General features: G+C 46.1%; 1 protein-coding gene across 3 annotated transcripts; it reads left to right on the top strand.

Moving 5' to 3' along the window:
- The first annotated feature begins 1,443 nt into the window (after nucleotides 1-1,443).
- SAP30L (SAP30-like) lies at nucleotides 1,444-15,422 on the top strand. 3 transcript variants are annotated; one of them, XM_012653202.1, is made up of 4 exons: nucleotides 1,444-2,288; nucleotides 6,241-6,363; nucleotides 8,616-8,714; nucleotides 10,263-15,422. In XM_012653202.1, exons 1-4 carry the CDS (start codon nucleotides 2,091-2,093, stop codon nucleotides 10,389-10,391), a joined length of 549 nt encoding a protein of 182 aa, XP_012508656.1. In that variant the 5' UTR covers nucleotides 1,444-2,090; the 3' UTR covers nucleotides 10,392-15,422. The 3 variants fall into 3 exon arrangements, with proteins under 3 accessions (XP_012508656.1, XP_012508658.1, XP_012508657.1); XM_012653204.1 differs by lacking the exon at nucleotides 6,241-6,363 and having other exon boundaries at nucleotides 8,631-8,714; XM_012653203.1 differs by lacking the exon at nucleotides 6,241-6,363.
- The last annotated feature ends 2,613 nt before the right edge of the window (nucleotides 15,423-18,035 follow it).

Here is an 18,035-nt window from a genome sequence, read left to right as displayed (position 1 = left end):
ATGCCATTCTGAATACATTAGGTAGTTTACTTAACTTCCCTTTTGGAATTTTTAGGTTCTATTTTATTTTTCCTGTTAAAAATAATCCCATAATGAACATTTTATGCTTAAAATTATCTCTGGTAGGCCTATTTCCTAAGATGGCTGTCTCACACATAAAATTACTAGGTTAGATGGTGCAAAATACCTTTACAGCCACCGAGGAAAATTTAAGATCACAGGGCATCTCTTTCTAAACATGGAAACTGGTAGCTTTCCCTTTTTCAACAGGACACTAACCCAGAGCTCTTTCTATGCCCTCTAGTACTAGCGAAATAGGAACACTTGCTCACCTATCACCTCGTCCTTCCTCACAAAATACTACCCAGCCCTAAATGACTGCACGACCCTCGGCGAGTCCCACCGGGCCCTTTGGGCCTCATTTGTCCCCATGCTGCCCAGCTTGTGGGTGGCCTGACTAGAGGCGCTAAAGGATTCCCTACGGCCTTTCCAGGAGCGGAGGGGGGGTGCCCTGGGCGCCGAACCCCAAGCGCAGGGGTTTGTCAGGGCGCGGTCGCCTAGCCAGTAGACGGAGAGGCTTAAAGCAATAGAATTACAGGGAGGGCCCAAGCCCCTTCAGCCCTTCCTCATCCCGACACCCAGACTGGTCCTTGGCTCCCCATCCCCAGTCTTTTCTCCACTTCCCCTGCAGCCCCTCCTCTTCCCCGCGGTTAACCTGGTCCACCCTCCAGACCTTGTCCGGATTTCCGAATCTTCCCAGTTGTGAGGTCGTCCAAGTCCCTGGAGGGTCTCCTTCTCTCCCCTCCCCTTTTCTTTCCGCACCGTCCAAGCCCATCCTAGTCTCCACAGTCTGGGGTCTCCGCCACCCGCAAGATTCTGACTACCTTGCAGGACCCCCCATCAGGCCCCCATCATCTCCGTATATTTCTACGTAACTGTATGGAATTGTCCCTCTGTCTTTCCCGACATGACTGGCTTTCTGTCCTGTTTCACCCACCCCACCTCCCATCGGTCTTCGAGTCCTGAGGCCCTGGCCCTGTTGTTTTATCCAGTTTTGTCCCTCTCTCATGACAGTATCTCCATCCCCTTTACGTCCCCCCTCATATGCCCCTCCTCCAAGTCTGTCCCTCTGCGCCTCCGCTCATGTCTCTACTTCTGTCTGCCCCCGAACGTGTTCCTCTGTTCCTGGAGTCTGGCCCTCCGTCCAGCCAGGCCCCCGCTCACCATCCCTCCCCGGGGCCGGAGAGTCTGCGGCCCGATTCCCCTCCCTGGCTGGGGCAACTCTTCCTTCTTCCACTTTCTCTACTTTGAACCCATCCCAGCAGAGTCCAGGAAGTAGCCTGGCGCTGGAGACTGGCGGTGGTGGCGCCCAATGGGGTGCACTAGCGGCGGCAGCGGCCCCGCCCAGAGAGCAAATGCCGCCAATGGCTACATGAAGGCGGGACTTCCGCTGTCCCGCGGAGGGCGGGGGGAGCGAACTGTTGTGGTGCGGCGCGTTGGGCGGGCGGCGGCCGGGCGGCCCAGGGGCTGCCGCGGGACTCGGGGCGCAGCCGAGTGGCTGCAGGGGTGGGGCGGGCCGGACGCTCCGCGGGGCCCGGACGCCGCGGGTTCGAGGCCGGGCCCCGCGCGGGGAGGCCGCGCCACCCCAGGGTTGCTGCCCGGCAGCGAGTTTGCCCCACAGCCGAAAGAAGGCGGGAGCCGGCGAGGGCCTTCAAAACCCCCTGGCAACCTGGGCCCGGAGTCCCTGGGGAGCGGCTGCTTCCTGGGACGCCCTCCCGGACGCCCCTGCTGCAGGCTAGCGGTTCTGGGCCCCTGGCAGAAGGAGCCACCGGGTGACCCCCGGCGGGGCCCTGCAAGCCGCGGGAGTCAACCCCGGGGCCTCGAGCGGGGAGGAAGGGGTTTCCGGAGACGCGGGGCCGGGGGCTGAAGGAGCCGGGCCTCTCGGACGCGGGGCAGGGCAGCGCCCGGTCAGGAGACCGACTCTGGGACTCTCGGCTGCGGGAGTCTCGGCGACCTGCCCCGCGGCGAGCGCGGCCGCGGAGTGGCCTACAGGGGACCCTCCCCCCGAGGGGCCAGCCCGGGGCGGGGAGATGAACGGCTTCAGCACGGAGGAGGACAGCCGCGAAGGGCCCCCCGCCGCCCCCGCCGCCGCCCCGGGTTACGGCCAGAGCTGCTGCCTCATCGAGGACGGCGAGCGCTGCGTCCGGCCCGCGGGCAACGCCTCCTTCAGCAAGAGGGTCCAGAAGAGCATCTCGCAGAAGAAACTCAAGCTGGACATCGACAAGAGCGTGAGTCTTCCCCCGCCCGGGTCTGGGCCCCGCCGCCCGTCCGCTCTCCGGCCGCTGCCCCAGGCTTGGGTCGGAACTCCCCGGGCATTCTCCGCTGTGGGCCTCGCCGCCCCTTATCTGCAGAACTGGGGAGTTGGGCTCGGGATTTCCAAGGCCGCTCCGGCGCTGACAGGCTCTGACTGTGGTTCTGCCCAGATCCGGGAGGTTGGGGGCGGGGGGCTTCAAGGACTCTTCCTGCCTGGGTAGATTTGACAGCAGTTTCTAACTTGTTTTATTGGCTTAGATATCAGAGCAGTGAGAGGTGGGTTAATTTCGTTGGCCCATGAAGGAGCAAGAATCGGGGAGGCAGTGATGAAGGGACCCGGCTCTTCTCCAACTTCTCCCTCCTAGGAACCCTGTTACTCCTTCAGACTGGGAAAGGTGGCAGTGACTTCCCTATCGCCCGCGTCCTCAGTTTTTGCAGAGGGTCACCGTGCTAGCTGCTCCTCAGGCAGCTGTGGGAATGGGTTTTTCTAGGATGTGGCAGGAAGAAGGCCAAGGCCAGGTCTTGGGAGATGGCTCTCTCAGTCGACGTGACTAGAAGGGGAAAAAAATCAGTCGTCTTAGGGGTAGCTTCTTTTGAAATGCGTGGGTGGAGATTTAAATATGAATAGGATTGCCCTGCTCTTTGTACCTTATTTCAGGAACCTTCTCCTGTGTGATTTCACCACTTCAAGTTAACAATTCTAAAGATGTGCCTATTGTCAACCAATTAAGAACTTTTTAATTTGACATCTGTTGCTGCAAGCCTTAAGTGACTGCTTCATGATTAGGAATTGGAAATAAGTTCAGGGGATATTTAATATTCAGGTAGGCTAGCTGAGAGCTTAGGTGGGTAACATCCGTTCTCTTTTAGGACCACAATTTCTCCACAGTTGGGGGAAATCAGAGATTGCTTGTTAAACTGAAAGCTCCGCTTTTCCACTGTGATTTTACAGTTGAAACTGAGGCCCAGAGATAGGAAGTGATGGTGCCAAATACACACAGCACCATAAGAGACAGGTTAATTTCTTAAATGCATCACTGATTTACTTTCAAGCCCTATTCGTAAGTCTTCATTAAAACTTTAATAAATAAAAAATCTTCCCTGTCCTTTGTTTAGGCTCTTCCATCCCACCCCCAATTTTTAAAAAAGTTAATGGTTATAGTACATTTGTACTTCTTACATGGACAGGTGTGATTTTTAAATGGCTGCAGGTGAGCTGATAGCTTTCTTACTACAAATTTATGTCAATGTATGTATGAATGGAATTCATCTGAGAGCAAACAACTGACTAGACACCAAGGTGGTCCCTGATTAGGTCACATGTTGCAGTGAAATGCTTAATTCTGGGACAGCAATGAGTTCATCCACTTGGAAATACTGCCTACCTTCTGTGTAGGTTGTTAGAAGCCTTTACTTGTGCAGCTTATAATAATTTCCAGTCTATAAAAAATAGAAACTTCCAGTCCTTTTAAACCTTGGATGTCTTCACATCGGAATGATTTTGCTGATGCAACTTGAGGCTCCGTTTACCCACTGACCCCACTGGAAAACCTGTGTTGAGCTGTGTCGATCATTTCACACGCACCATCTAGAAGAGAGGAAGCGTTAAGTGTAGCACTAGCGCTCCTAAAAGGTAATGTTTCTGAAGGAGTAGGGTTTCGGGGTGGAATCATTCACAGTTTGTTCAAGATGGTGTTGCGGAGTTATTATTTCTGAAAGGGATTCTATTTCATTCTCATAGGCTTGGGCAGGAATTCAATTCCAAGTAACTGCTGTGTTACAAGAATTTTTAGCTGTTGCAGAAAGTGAAGCAGGGGGAAAAATAACACTAGAGCCTAGAGCCTTTGCTAGTGCCTCCTGCACGAACCCCACCCCCACCCCCAAAGGCCACTGAGCTCAGAAATTTCTGAAAACCAGTATGTACTTGAAAACGGTTAAGAAGAAAATGATTATTTATCTTGTAAAAGAGTCTAGCAGAGAACTTTTTAAAATAACAGCACAGAAAATCCAACCTAGGCTGTTTAACTCATTTTATATAGATATTTTCAGTGTTCTGTGATTTATTAAGACATAATATACTTGCAGACATTCCTCCAGTTGACATATTTCTACTTTTTTTCTGAAGAAAATTAGAAGTTGAAAATAGTATAAAGGAAAATGTTGAGGTAGAAAAGGACATGTATCATGGGTCAGAAGACCTAGATGACCTTGGCCAAGTCATTTCCACTCTGGGTGGCTTCATCTTACCCCTCTAGAAAATGGGATTGGGGCCAATGGAGTTGCACTAATCATTGCTAAATTCTTTTCCAGCTAGTATTCCATTATTTTAGTATTCTGACCTGAAATCTCCCAGCCAAAGCTTCAGAAAATCTATTCTGCTTATTGTTCTCCTACCAAGCTTGTCACTCTGTAAACTTGAGGAGCAGTTTAATCTCTTGACTTTACATGCCAGCCTAGCTAATAATGGAGGGCCAGCTACCTCTCAGAGATGCAGAGAGTGTGCTTTGGTGTGCTTTCTTCCTGGAGCACGTCCAGTGTAGTATATACATCAGCTAGGTAGGACTCTTTGGGACAGTGGCACATGCTGTGTTTGAAAGTCCTCTGACAGAGTCGAATCTGGCAAAGCTGTCCCAATTCGTAACCATGTAAGTGGTGGCTTTCACTGGCTTGAGCTGTATTTAGATGTAGGGGACTGCCTATATTGATGCATCAGCATTTATTGAGTACCTGCTGTCTGCAAAACACCATCACAGTATAAACTTAAAACTACTCATAACTCACTAATCCAGCCACATGAAAGTGGTAATTCATCTGAATAAACAAACAGTTTTCATTATTTTCTCCATGAAAAGGTCTGAATTGGTGATTTCCTGTCAGCTTACTTTTATCTTTAAGGATTTCAGGAATAAACTCAAATTTAGAAGTCTCTCCAGAACATTTGTGCAACATCTGTTTCAATATCAACAACCCCAAGTCATTTACACAGGCATTCAATTTCTGTAAGGTTTTTGCATTGCTCCTCCAGCCAACTCTGGAGGATTCTTCACATCTTAGCTGCTGTTGCCACCTTTACTTACTAGAATGCCTCTAGCCTGTGTTAGAAAATTAGTAGTAGTGTCCACCTTCTTTTATGTTGTTCTGCCTTGCAAGAATTTCCACATCTGTTTCCGCTTCTCTTTGTGGATCACATGGGAGGTAATGCAAGAATTATAAATTGACACATGGAAGTAAAGTTTTTCAGAGAGTTATCTTCAGTAGTGGCTATTGTCAATGTAAAAATAGGATGTCCCATATACCAATACCACAATCCCTTCTTTCCTGCTTTCCTCCTCTCCAGGTAATGCTTTACAGCCCACTGTAATTCATAACTCCTGCAGGTCTTCTGAAAATGTCACATCACTCCCTGTCTTGTTTGAAGGAAAATCTAAGCTGTTCACATGCTCCCCGACCCCCAAATTTCTCATTATGCTCCTATGGGCATTCATTGCCACCCAGCTGACACTGCATACCCTGGGCCTTCTCACTCACTCTTGCTGTCATCCTCTTTGGAAACTCTGAATCTTGTCTCTCCTTCCCATCTGAAATGCTTCTTGTCTGCCTACAAATCCTCCCTTCTAGTCAGGGCCCTTCACTGAAACCATCTCATTTCCCAGTATCTCTTCCTTTGCTGAATCTGTACCAATTATTGTCTTTACCCTTCCATGGAGACTTGGTTTATAATACAGTGCCAAATGTGGTGTTAGTGTTCTCTTTACGTGTTTCTTGTTCTGCAACTTAGTAGTAAGCTTCTGGAACTTGTGGCCTACACCTCATTCTTCCTTCTGTCTCTCCAGTGCCTTGCAATGGACAGAAGCCCCATAATTTGACAGATACCCATTGCTGCTTCCAAGCAATTGGCAAGTCTGACTTTGATTTCCTTCCTGTCAGGTAAGGCACCTCTATATCTGCGATTTCCACAAAAATTTCATCCAGAGTGTCCGAAATAAAAGGAAGAGGAAGACAAGCGATGACGGTGGAGATTCTCCTGAACACGACACTGACATTCCTGAGGTAAAGATCACACAAATCAGCCTGAGAAAGCTGAAAGAATGGATTTTAATCTGATCCTTACCTCTGGCCTGGTCTGCCTTTTGTGCTAAGAAGTAATTTTAGTCCCCTTTGTTTTGCTGTTGTTTATTTGAAAAGTGAATCGTAGAATCATAGTAATATTGAATCTGAGAGCTAAAAGCTTAGCAATCAACTGGTCTGACAGCCCTGTCATTTTATAGACAGGCACAGAGACCCAAGATTACATATACAGTTTGGAAGCTGCAGTCTCATGCCCTTTCCGGTGGACCACACTGCCTCTCCTTAAGAGGCCCCTGGTAAATGCTTACATATAACCACAATGTCACATTTTTTAAAACTTTAATTTTTTCCTTTAAATTCAGAGGCTGAGTATGTATGGTTTGGGAGAAATCTCTTCCTCTATTTTTTCTCGTCTGTAAAATGAAGGCGCAAGTTGTCAGTTCATACCAGCTCTGATTTTTCTGTCACTCTGGTTCCTTGATTCTGGGTCCAGGCTTGTTCCCAAGGATCCGTTTCAAAGCTTGTTAGTTTTACTGGGCCAGAGTTTCTCGACCCTGGCACTATTGATATTTGGGGCCACATAATTCTTTGTTGTGGGGGCTGTCCTGTGCATTGTAGGATATTTAGCAGCATCTCTGGGTTCTAACCACTAGATGCCAGTCACACCACCACCTAAGTCGTGACAATCAAAAATTATCTCCAGATAGTGCCAGACATCCTTTGAGGGGGCAAAATTGTCCCATGTTGGAAACCGCTGCGCTAGACTGTCAGACGCAGGCTTCTCAAACTGGAAGGCTGTCTTCCCTTCACGGTGCCAGTGTCTATTAAGTGAGACTTCGGGAAGGAATATTGGATTTTCTTTCTACCTAAATTGTTTTCACTTAAGACTCAGCAAAAGAAGAAGCGTTTATAGTGTACATTGAATATTTGATACATGAATATTTCATAAGGCAAACGCCTGTTAGCACTCAGAGTGAAAATGACTGTAGGAATAGAAAGAGTAGGTGGGCCTTTATCTGCAGATGTGGAGGAAACCTTTGAAAATCTGGCCCTTTCCCTCTGCCCCTCCCTGTGTCCCCTTTTTCAACATTAGTTTACAGTATTTTGCTGTTGCCTTTAGCATTATTATTATTTTATAAAGCAATGGATGTATTTGATTTCTAAGTGCTCATCACCAAAAAAAAAAAAAGGTTTTGAGGAATGTTTTAAAAAGAATGAAGGACTTTGGTCCCTCATATTGATCATTCATTTTGTTTTTAAGTGCTCTCCACCTGCCTGAAGCAAGAACATCTCTTTTAGAGGCAGGTAAAGGCAGCCCAACTTTCTGGGCCTTCAATATTTCATGACTGTGCAGCTTTCCTCTCTTCCTGTATTAGCAAAAAAGGGGGGGGTCCCTTCCCCTCTGTTCTCCAGTCATCTGCAGAGACCCTGACCCTAACCTGCTGGTTTGTACATTCACTACAGTAGCTTTTGAGCTTTCTCTGGAGGGTTGTTAAGGATTCTAATTCCTGAAGGCTGAGCCTAGGGAAGAACTATTTGAGAGATATAGTTCTTCCCACTGTCCTCCTTCATGCCCCTCTGTCCAGCCTGCTGCCTAGTTCTGGCATGACTTCCTCCAGATGTCTCTCTGGTTGTTGCCTTCACTTTCCATCCTTGGTATCCCCCTCTAGCATCACCACCCCTCCAAAGCTCAACTTCATCATCTCATTTCTGGGTCATTGCCATAGCATCTCCCACTGTACCCCTCCTCCCATCAGTCTTCCCTATGACTCCCACCAAATCTGTCTTCCTGCAACATCACCCTCCACCACCTGGATGATGACTCCTGCTTTTCCTGACGTGCTACCATCCATTCTCATTTTCTAAACCCACCATGACTGCCTGTGACCACTCCCCGCCCCCCAACCCATCTAGTCATCTCCCGGCTTTCCATGTTCATGATCTCCATCATCCCCTGCTCTATTCCTCACTGCCTTTCCAGACCCTGCCCCTCCTTAGCTAAGCTTCACCTCCACCAGCCTTCTGGGATCAGTCTACCCGAGCTAGAATTCTTTTTCCTCTGTCGTTTTTATCCTCCCAGCCAGTTACTAGTTCTCAATGGACCATTTCTAAGACCTCTTTTGTAGCCCTCCCCATCCTCACCCCTACCTAGTATAATGCTAGGCACATAGTGGGCTCTCATGGAGTCCTGGCTGATCGGGTGATGGATAACATGTTTCTCCTTTTCTCTCTAGGTCGATCTGTTCCAGCTGCAGGTGAACACTCTACGACGTTATAAACGACACTACAAGTTGCAGACCAGACCAGGCTTCAATAAGGCCCAGTTAGCAGAAGTAGGTAGACAAAATTGACCTCTAAAAAGAGAGAGCCAGCATTGTGCTTGTTTTGATGATGACCCAGATTCTCCTCTACTGCTACGTGTATCTGCTAATTGTAATCTCCTCCACAATTCTGGAAGCAACTCTCTATTTCTCCTTTGTATAACTTGGAATCCCACAGCTTTAGACCTGCAAAGGCCCCAGTTCCAGAAAGAAACCATGGCACAGAGAGAGGAAAGGACTTGCTTAAAGTCGCACAGCAAGTTGGGGTAGTAAAATTGAGTCTGGAATCTCAGGACTTGTAATTCTAAGTCTTTAGTATTCTTTTATTTGTTCATTTGTTTGAATCTGTTTTGTAAGATTCTGTGTAGATATGATCCTTTCTGCACATCGGGTATGTCAGATTAATCATCCCAAAACCTTTGCTGATGTTCTGGAGGAGCTATTTTTCTTTTCTTTCTTTTTTTTTTTTTTCTTGATTTCTTCTACTCTGGTATTGATAATGGAAGTATTCACTATAGTGAATGGCACCAAAGAAAGTTTTCTCCTGCCGAGTTCTTAACACAGTTTGAAGGGGAAAGATGCTCCATTGGCCTTCTTTTTTTTTTAATAAACCGACAGCCTGGCCTGATACTTCTGTCCTTGGCATTCATGTGGGTATTCTCTCATCCCTCTTTTCTTAATATGTTTTTCTGCCTATTGTTACAGAAAATTTGAAAAATGGAAAAAGAAAAATACAGCTCTTCCATCCAGAGATAACCACTCTTTATTCTAGTTCTGTCTTTTTATCTGTTCCAACCACCTTGATCCATTCAGAGCTTTCCTTAAAGGCTCACAGCCTGGTTGGTTTTTGGTCTTTCCTTTAGTGGTTTCTTGCCAATCCATCGGTTTTTCTTAAACATCTCCTTCACCAGTGTCCTGATAAAATACAGCAGCACATGAGCCTCTCATATTTATAGGAGCCTTGTAACAAACATTACCCCTTCGCTGCTCTTCACCCCTGGTGGAAGAGATAGGATAAGGTGGGGCAAGAGGAGACCTACATTCTCAGAACTTATGAAGGGCCAGGAATATGCAGTAAATGATGAACTTTCCTGCAAATCTGATGTGTCTTTTGAGAGGCAGTTATGTACTATTTAAAGGACTTCTTGGGTTCAGATACTTACATCTGTTCAATTGGCTGTTCATTTGACACAATTTTAAAAAGAGACATTCCTGCTCAGTTCCAAGGCCTGAGAGGTTTGGTGGCGGCCGGCCAACCAGAGCAGTCCCAGTCTCTTCCTTCGTGGGGGAGGACCATGAAATTATGCCATCAATGGTTGGTTGGCTGCCACTGAAATAGAACTGTACCTCGGTAGTGTTGCAGGTTAAAGGGCCACTTTGGGAAGCCTGGAATCCAAACCACCTACACTCCTGGGGAAGAAGGGCATTCTGAGTTCTGTAGTAGTCATAATTCCCTTTATAGCACTGGAAGCAACTGTCTGTTCCCTCTTTTGCACGATTTAGAATCTGTGGCCTGATTTATGCATGGTTTAAGGGAGTTTGGTTTTTTCCCCCACATAGACTGTCAGCCGACACTTCAGGAACATACCTGTGAATGAAAAAGAGACCCTGGCCTACTTTATCTACATGGTGAAGAGTAACAAGAGTAGATTGGATCAGAAATCAGAGGGCGGCAAGCAGCTTGAGTGAGGATGAAGCACATCTTAAAGGAATGACGTATAATGCTTAATGCACAGGTGATGTCTGCTACATTTAAGCCCATAAAGACTGTTAAATTTTATTGTAAATAAAGTTTGAATGATGAATACTGTAAATCTTTTTGGTCAGGAGGATTATATTCTCATTCAGCATGTGTATAGAAAGACTTTCTTTTAAGATAACTTCTGGACTAGAAAACAGGATCATAAAGAGAATTAAAGAAAAACTATGTATTGCAGCATTCAACAAAGCATTAAGTCAGCCCCACAGGAAACGTGGAATAAGAAATGTGTTGGTAGTCACCTTATAATACCAGGCTGCCACATGCGAGACGTGGCCTGGAATAGCAGCAAGGTGCAGCTGACGGAGGAGGTGCATGAGCAGACCCAAGTCTGGACTTGCATGCTGCCCACTGGGGACTTAGATTTCCCACCCGCTTTGTTGCCAGCTTTGTTGTTTATCAGCAGATCAGTTGGACACTGGTCCCCCTCGCTCGCGCTGTGCCTTGTACCCAGTAGGCACTGAATCAGTATTTATTGGCTAATCGAGCTGTCACTAACAGTGCCAGCCTTGTAACATCTGCTACACACCTCTCGTTACTGAGACCTCTGCCATTACTGTTGCTTGCCCTTAAGTGCTAGAGTGTGGAGGAAATCCTGACGCACCAACAAGGCAGTTTCAAACCAAACAAGGATTTCAGGATATTTGCATGCGCAAAGCTCTATTTGTCGAGGTTCCAGAAACACTGATACCAAGACCCTCACAGAAGACACAGTCCTTTGTACACTCCTCCATGCTTCACTCTTTGGGATGAAGTTATATATTATGACTTCAGCCAAGCTCCTGGGCAATAAATGCTTTGACAAGCAGAGATATTTAGTGGTGTGGGGCTAATGTTTTCAGAAGTATTAATCCTTAGTTCACAACCACCACAAAATCTGCCAAGGACCATGTGATTCCTGCTCAGAAGTCCAGCTGTGGGATTGAAAATCTGGCTGGCCTTGACTCGCTGGGCTCTGGTCAGCAGCAAATCATGAGTTTGAGCAGCAAAGGTCAGTGCCATCTTATGCTCATTTTTGTGAGCAATTCACCTCCCTCTTAGGGAGAAAGATTGCTAAAGTAGTTTTTGTTTAAGTATTAATAATTACCTGATTATTTTGTTCAAAAAAGTGTATTCCTCAATCTAATTCTGTCAGAGCCAAAGTATCCTGTGAAAACAAAGCTTTATATCCAAAAATATGCTTTTGCAAAATTCTCTAATCAATGTGATGGGGGCAGAGAGTGTGGGTAGGAGGGTGGGAGAAAAAGAAGATAAGGATTTGCATTCTAATTTATGACCATCTTGATCTATATTGTAGTCAAAAGTATCATTTTCCTACTCAGTTTCAATTCTGAGTTAGTTCGTAAGCCTTAAATAATAAAAGGAGCAATGGACAGCCTGGCCTGGCAGAGAGTTTCATAGATGGCTTAATCTGAGCACCATCACAGAGAAGTCAGAATTAACCCCCCACTGAGCAGGGCGGCAGAGTATCCATAGGTGTCAGTTCTGTGAAGCAGAATACCATGCTTTCTGTGGAAAGGGGACAGGGCCACCACTCTCACTGAAATGCAATGTGTTCCATTGCAGCAAAGCTTTCACCCGTATTCAATGCATGTCTAGCAGATTGCAGCCTTTTTAATTAAATATGTGTAAATGAATGTACATAGAATATACTCTGGACTACAAGGGGATCCTATTTTGATACACCTCCTGGCTGGGATGGTATGACAAGGTGCTCTGTGAGTGTTTTCAGTCATTCAGATGCAGTGGTAGTTCGAGAATATCTACTTACAGCTGAAGGATGTTGATATGGGCATCAAGAAGGCTCACCAGGTGCTGGAGTTTGGGGGCGGATGGGGCCTGCAGGTTAAGGCATCCTAACCTGCTGCATGGAAATGTCCATATCTTTTTGAGAAAGAAAGTGTATCTTTCTGATATTTAAACCAAAATTGTGAATTTGTAGGTCATGTCACTGTTTCCTTAACAGCAGATCTGTTTTCCCAGTTGAGAGAGACAGCAGTACATTTCTGCACAAGAATATGTGGTGTTAGGATCCATCTGGTCAAGTGTGTCTGTAAGAATGCTTTGTTCCAAAGCGAAACCTGGGGAAACTTGTTACCTTCACTTAGATGCTGTGCGCACTTGGGCCCCATGTCATCCTTCCTCTAAAGACAAGTGCTTTTGCAAAGTGGAGGTTGTGGATATCTCTTCAATCTTAAAACAGGTCAGGTGAGAGAAAAGACAAAGCTATTTAACTTCTGTCTTTCTCGTGTCCAGAAATCTGTTCTTTCATCAAACTAAACCACTTGCCTTAGCCTCTTCTGCAGATTCTGATGGCTTATCTGTGGGCAAGAGACTTCTGCGCGTGAGAAATGGCCAAGTTCTCCAAAGCAACAGGGTCTGGCTTCAGGGAGCAGTGGGGTTTGGGGAAAGCAGTGTTCATCTTGGCTGCCTGCATTTTTATACCACCTGTCAAGGACTCTTGCACTTCTTTCCACCTGTGACGTTGCAGCATTGCCTTCTTTGCTCTTGGTGCTCCTGGGAAAAACTGGAATTTTAAATCCAGAATTGGCATTGTCTTCTTAAAGAGTATGCTTCCTGCCTCAGTTCCAGCCTGGTATGGTTCTTTCATATGCGCTGAAGTTTGTCACATGGGAACATCAGTATCCTACCATTCGTGTTATTTCGTTTTAAGATTTTTCAAAAACGGACAAACTTCTTATTTCAAGGAACAAACTCTTAGATTGGCAACAGCATGTGAAAAAGATCATAGCTGAATCTCATGAAAGATTAAAAACCAAAGGATTCAAGACCAGTGTTGTAAAATGAAGAGGAATTTTACTTATGTGTTACAGTTGCCAAGTTGTTAGATGTTCCTGTCTTAGCAAAATAGTCTCGCTAGCCTTTCAGAGAACGGATAGTAACAATTGTTTGCAGCTGAAATGTTGTAGCTAACCTTGGTTTCTGGCTCTTTATTTTGTGGGAACTTTTTTGTTAATATCCCACAGGGCAACTGCCAAATGGAAGGGAGAGGGTGGGAGAAGGAACTTATTCTGGGGCCCTTGCCTGTTGACGGAGGCTGTCGCAGATGTGGATCCCAGAGTGGTTGCTTCATGGAAATCACCTGAGGGCTCTCAGCACAATGCCGAGATCCAAAAGTTGGAAAAGGGCCTTTAAGTCATCCAGTCTAGTCTCCGCACAGGTGCTGACATTCTGCCTACCACCGTCCCACCAAGGGGTTGAGCACTCTGGGCTTAAACACCTCTGAGGACAGAGAACTCACTACCTCCTGGGGAAGCTGTTCTATCTTTGTAAACCTGTGGCTTTTCTATGTTCTCTGTAATTTCCATTTTAGTCTCTGCCCCATGGGGGCCACATGGGACAAGTTATTCTCTTGGCAAAGGACTTAATTGCTGGCGCTGTTCCAGAAGCGTAGCATTTGTCTCCTGGAAAGGAGCAGCTGGGAAACAGACACTGGTGTCCTGACTGTCCTTATGCTTGAGTATTGGTCCGCTTAGTTCCTCACTGGAGAATGTTGAGAAAACCCCATCAGCCAACTTAACACTTGCTGGTGGAGGGGAGAGGGTGCTGTTCTCAGCCTGCTAAAAAAAATAACCTCAGACAGATGAGGCCTTAGTTCTGCGCTTGTCCCACAAAAACTGTGGTTCACAGCATAACTTAGGACAAACTTCAGCTAGAAGATTTTAAAATAATCTCATTGCTTTGCATGGAGTTTAAAGGGTCCATGGTTGTCTAGGGCCTGTACCTTAAGATTCCTATAAGGATTTCACACATTGTTTTTACTGAGAAAGCAAAGCTTAGGAACTTGGGGATGGGGGCTGCGTGTGTCAGTAGAAGTGCCATATTTTCAAGCTGGAAGGTCCTTAAAGGTGGCTGTTGTCCAATCATCCATCTTTTGAGATGAGGAAAGTAAAATTCAAGAAGACTTGCCTAAGGTCACGTGGCACTCTCAGAACCAGGCTCTAGGCCTCTTGACCTGTCCAGCACTCTTCTCACTCTCTGACCTGCAGGATGACTAATCCAGTCTAAAATAAGATGCCCTCAGATTCTTGAGACTTTGTAACGGAGCAGAAGTTCCCAGGGCCAACCTGGCTCTCAAGGACTGTGAACCAACCTACAGAACTCAAGGTTGAGTGAAATGATTAGGCCAGATGAGTTCTGCAAAACAAATCTAGCCTATAATTTAAGACCAGGAAAAGCCTAGTGGGAGACATAGTATTGTCCTAGAACTTAAATTCTCATGAAGTGGGCTTGGTCTGCAATCTCTTGGTCAGACTTCTACCTTCCAGGCAATCCTCTGAGGTTGTATAATTCAGTTGGCCCTGGCTTCTGGGCCCTGTTTCTGAGTGAGGCTGTCAAACTGAAGGACAGGTGAGCTCAAGATCATGCCCTGGGAAACCTGGTGCTTTAGGGTGCCTTTTTATTCCTCTCATTGTACTACAGACTGTTTCTAAGTTTATGGTTAGGAAGGGTAAAGTTGGTCTGATGTTTTCAGGTGGAATCCAGCCTGGGGTGCAAGGTGTAACTGTTCTTGACATAGAAATGTCCACAATCATTGATTTCATCTAACTTGCATCTTAAAACACAAACCCTTCAGTTGCTTTCACTTAATGAACATACTTGGCAATGACAGAGAGTTGTATAGGATCCCTGTTTCACATTTCTATTGTCTCTTATGCTCATCAGAGTGTATTTGGGGTATGGATTTTTTTCCCCATTTTGTAATTGCCTTATTGAAAAGTAAGTGCCCTTCCATTCCAGGCCTCCTCATATTGTACTTGTTTCCTGCCAAACTTGGGGGATCATTTGTATTTTAATTTTGTAATCTATGGCTCTGTACTGTTGAAAGGCTCTCAATTCTATGGGGTCTCCTTAGTATGTATGTGACTTTTCATGTTGCAATATCACATAGATGGGATGGCCCAACTTTCGCTCTTAATAAACAATCTGAATGAGTAAGAAACGCACTCTGCTGTCCCCTTTGAATTTCTATACAGAATGCAGATGCTTTCACTTCCACCTTTGGACCGGCTGTGTACTACAGTGATTAATGACTGATCTTTCCTCCCAGCTCCGAGTACTAGCACCCAGGTTCCCAGTGCACACCAAGTGCATTTAGATCCCGAGAGGTTGGATCCCGGTTCCAGTCCTGCTCTCCCACTCACTCACTTGGCAAGAGACTGAGTGGGTCCAACAGCCTGAGTCTGGGGCTCAACTTCGGTGTAACGTACCACTCTCTGGGTCTTCAGTTATCTGTCTATAAAATGAGAGTCCTAAATAAACTGAATGAAGAACTACAAATTAAAATGCCTTCAGGGGCAAATTACAAACTGAAAAACTCAGGTGCCTTCTAAGAGCAGCCACTACTCAGCTCCCACCTGTCGTTGTCACGTGGGAATGCTAGCCCTGTGTGGCCAGGTCTTGTGATTTGACCAGAGGAACTGGAAATGCAAACCTTCATATAAATGTCCCAATGTTTAAATGTCTCGAAAACTTATTTGTAGCAGTATGTGGGTTGGTGCCACTTCCCAGGCAACTCACTGCACGTTACAGCTTGAGAAGCCTGGGCTGTGTGACTGAGCCCTGCTGATGGAGGTCCCTGAGGTCCGGCCTCACACTGCGGGAAAGAGCAAAGGCAAGCCTCAGGCTCAGGTGTGTCCTTTCAAATCTGTCACTAGTGCCACTCTCCCGCACCTTTGTCCTCAGCAGAATGAAAGGGAAGAAATCCAATAAATATTTCCCTTTATCATATTAGTTAAATAGATGTAATACATCCTAGCTCTAAAATTTTAAACCTCACAGAAATTCAAAAAGTGCAGAACCTCCCCTCACATCCTCATCCTCTGCCATTCCATTCCCCTGTAAATGGCGTGGAGAGTGACTTTTCATGAGGTGTTTGTAGGAGCAGGAAGTCCTGGCTCTCGCCAAGAGCCTGCGGGATGAGTGTTGCATTGTTGCTGAAGGACACCATCATTTACGGGGTCCTTGAGTTGATTTCCTTTAGAAATCACAGGAAGTTCCAATGTTCGTGCCATATTGTCTCTTCATTGGAGGCACAGCATAAGAAGTCCTTTCCCCACCTGTCGGCTGCCTTCCCATTCTTTTACACCGTATCTGACCCTGAGGGCTGCCTGCTGTCCTTGAACCCCTCACACACTGCTGTGCCCCCAACCTTCCCCAAAACTGGCCGACCCTCTGCTGGAGTAAATACTCCTTGAGGGTCCACAGGCATCAGCTTGAACGGATGGTTGAAGCCACATTGTAATGTACCATCAGAGCAGAAGTTTCACTAGGAATGAGACACCTTTTAAAAAAAAAAAAAAATAGAGCTTTAGAATATCGAATATCAGATCACCTGAGGCCCGGCCGTTTTGAAAGTGACACTTGCTATGCCACACCCCCATCAGGACCCCCTAAGAACTCTGTTGCGATGCCAATTCCTGGGCGCTCATCCCAGATCCTCAGACTGAAAAGTTCAGGGGCTAAATCCCAGGAATATGAATTTTTTAATTGCCCCAGGTAAGATTTAAACTCAATAAAGTTGTGAAGCACTAATCTGGTCCAGAGGTTTCCCAATCCCAATCCAGAGATGAACAGCTTCAGCTTCATCTAAACACTGGTTAAAACTTCCCCCTGATCAATCTTCTCAAGTGGAGCCCAGGAAACTATGTTTTTACAAAATCCCCTTGGGAATTTATTTACACATCCAGCTTTAGGAACCACTGAGTGCGACTCCCTAAGGCCTAGGTCAGGAATGTAGCTATGTTCAACATCAAACAGCTCAGAAGGGTCAGAGCCTGAGCAAATATAGTGACACGCACACAGAGACGTTATTAAGACAAATCATTCGAATGGATGATCTTTAGTCTGAATAAAACCAGAATGAAAATAATCCACAGTTCCCAGCACAATGCCTGGCATGTAGGAGGACGCTATAAATGTCTGGGAGTGAGTCTTCTGTTTACTAAACAGTTTTTTGGTCTACAAGGATCTTCCACATCCAGAAATAATAGCTAAGTACAGAGTGCATACCAGACAAAGCGCTAATAGTTTTACATGCATTAATTCATGTAATCTCACTACGATCATATAAAGTAGGAACTGTTATTAACTCCAATTTATAGAGGTGTAAATACAGACTCGGAGAGGTTGAGGAACTTGCCCAAGTAACAATGAGAGCTAAAGGCACTCCCGGGATTGGATCCAAGGTCTGTCTGGCTCTAGGGACACTGTTGTCAACTCCACTGTCAACTCAGAATGCCAAGTTTTGAAGCAGTGCAGCCACGACAGCTACCCTTGTCCTGATCAACTGGATTTGCTAAACTTTAATGAGGGATTCTGAGAAGTCCCTAAGACTCTAGTTAGGAAATTTAATAGGGTTTAATGGAGGTTAACAAGGTACAGCCAACCTTCTAGCCGGGTTTTAACTTACTGGAGCTGAACAGAGATTAACAAGCCCAGGAGGTGTAAAGACACCTGCGTGATTTAATGGGGTTAATGAAACTGTCAGAGGTTGGCTGAGAGGGACAGAACTGGGGCATGCTGCTCTTAACAGTCCATCTGGTTGAGGGCAA

Source organism: Propithecus coquereli, unplaced genomic scaffold (assembly GCF_000956105.1).
Source record: "Propithecus coquereli isolate 6110/MARCELLA unplaced genomic scaffold, Pcoq_1.0 Scaffold419, whole genome shotgun sequence".
Taxonomy (NCBI): Eukaryota; Metazoa; Chordata; class Mammalia; order Primates; family Indriidae; genus Propithecus; species Propithecus coquereli.
Note: the sequence above shows the minus strand (reverse complement) of the source record. Positions and strands in the feature narration are given on the sequence as shown.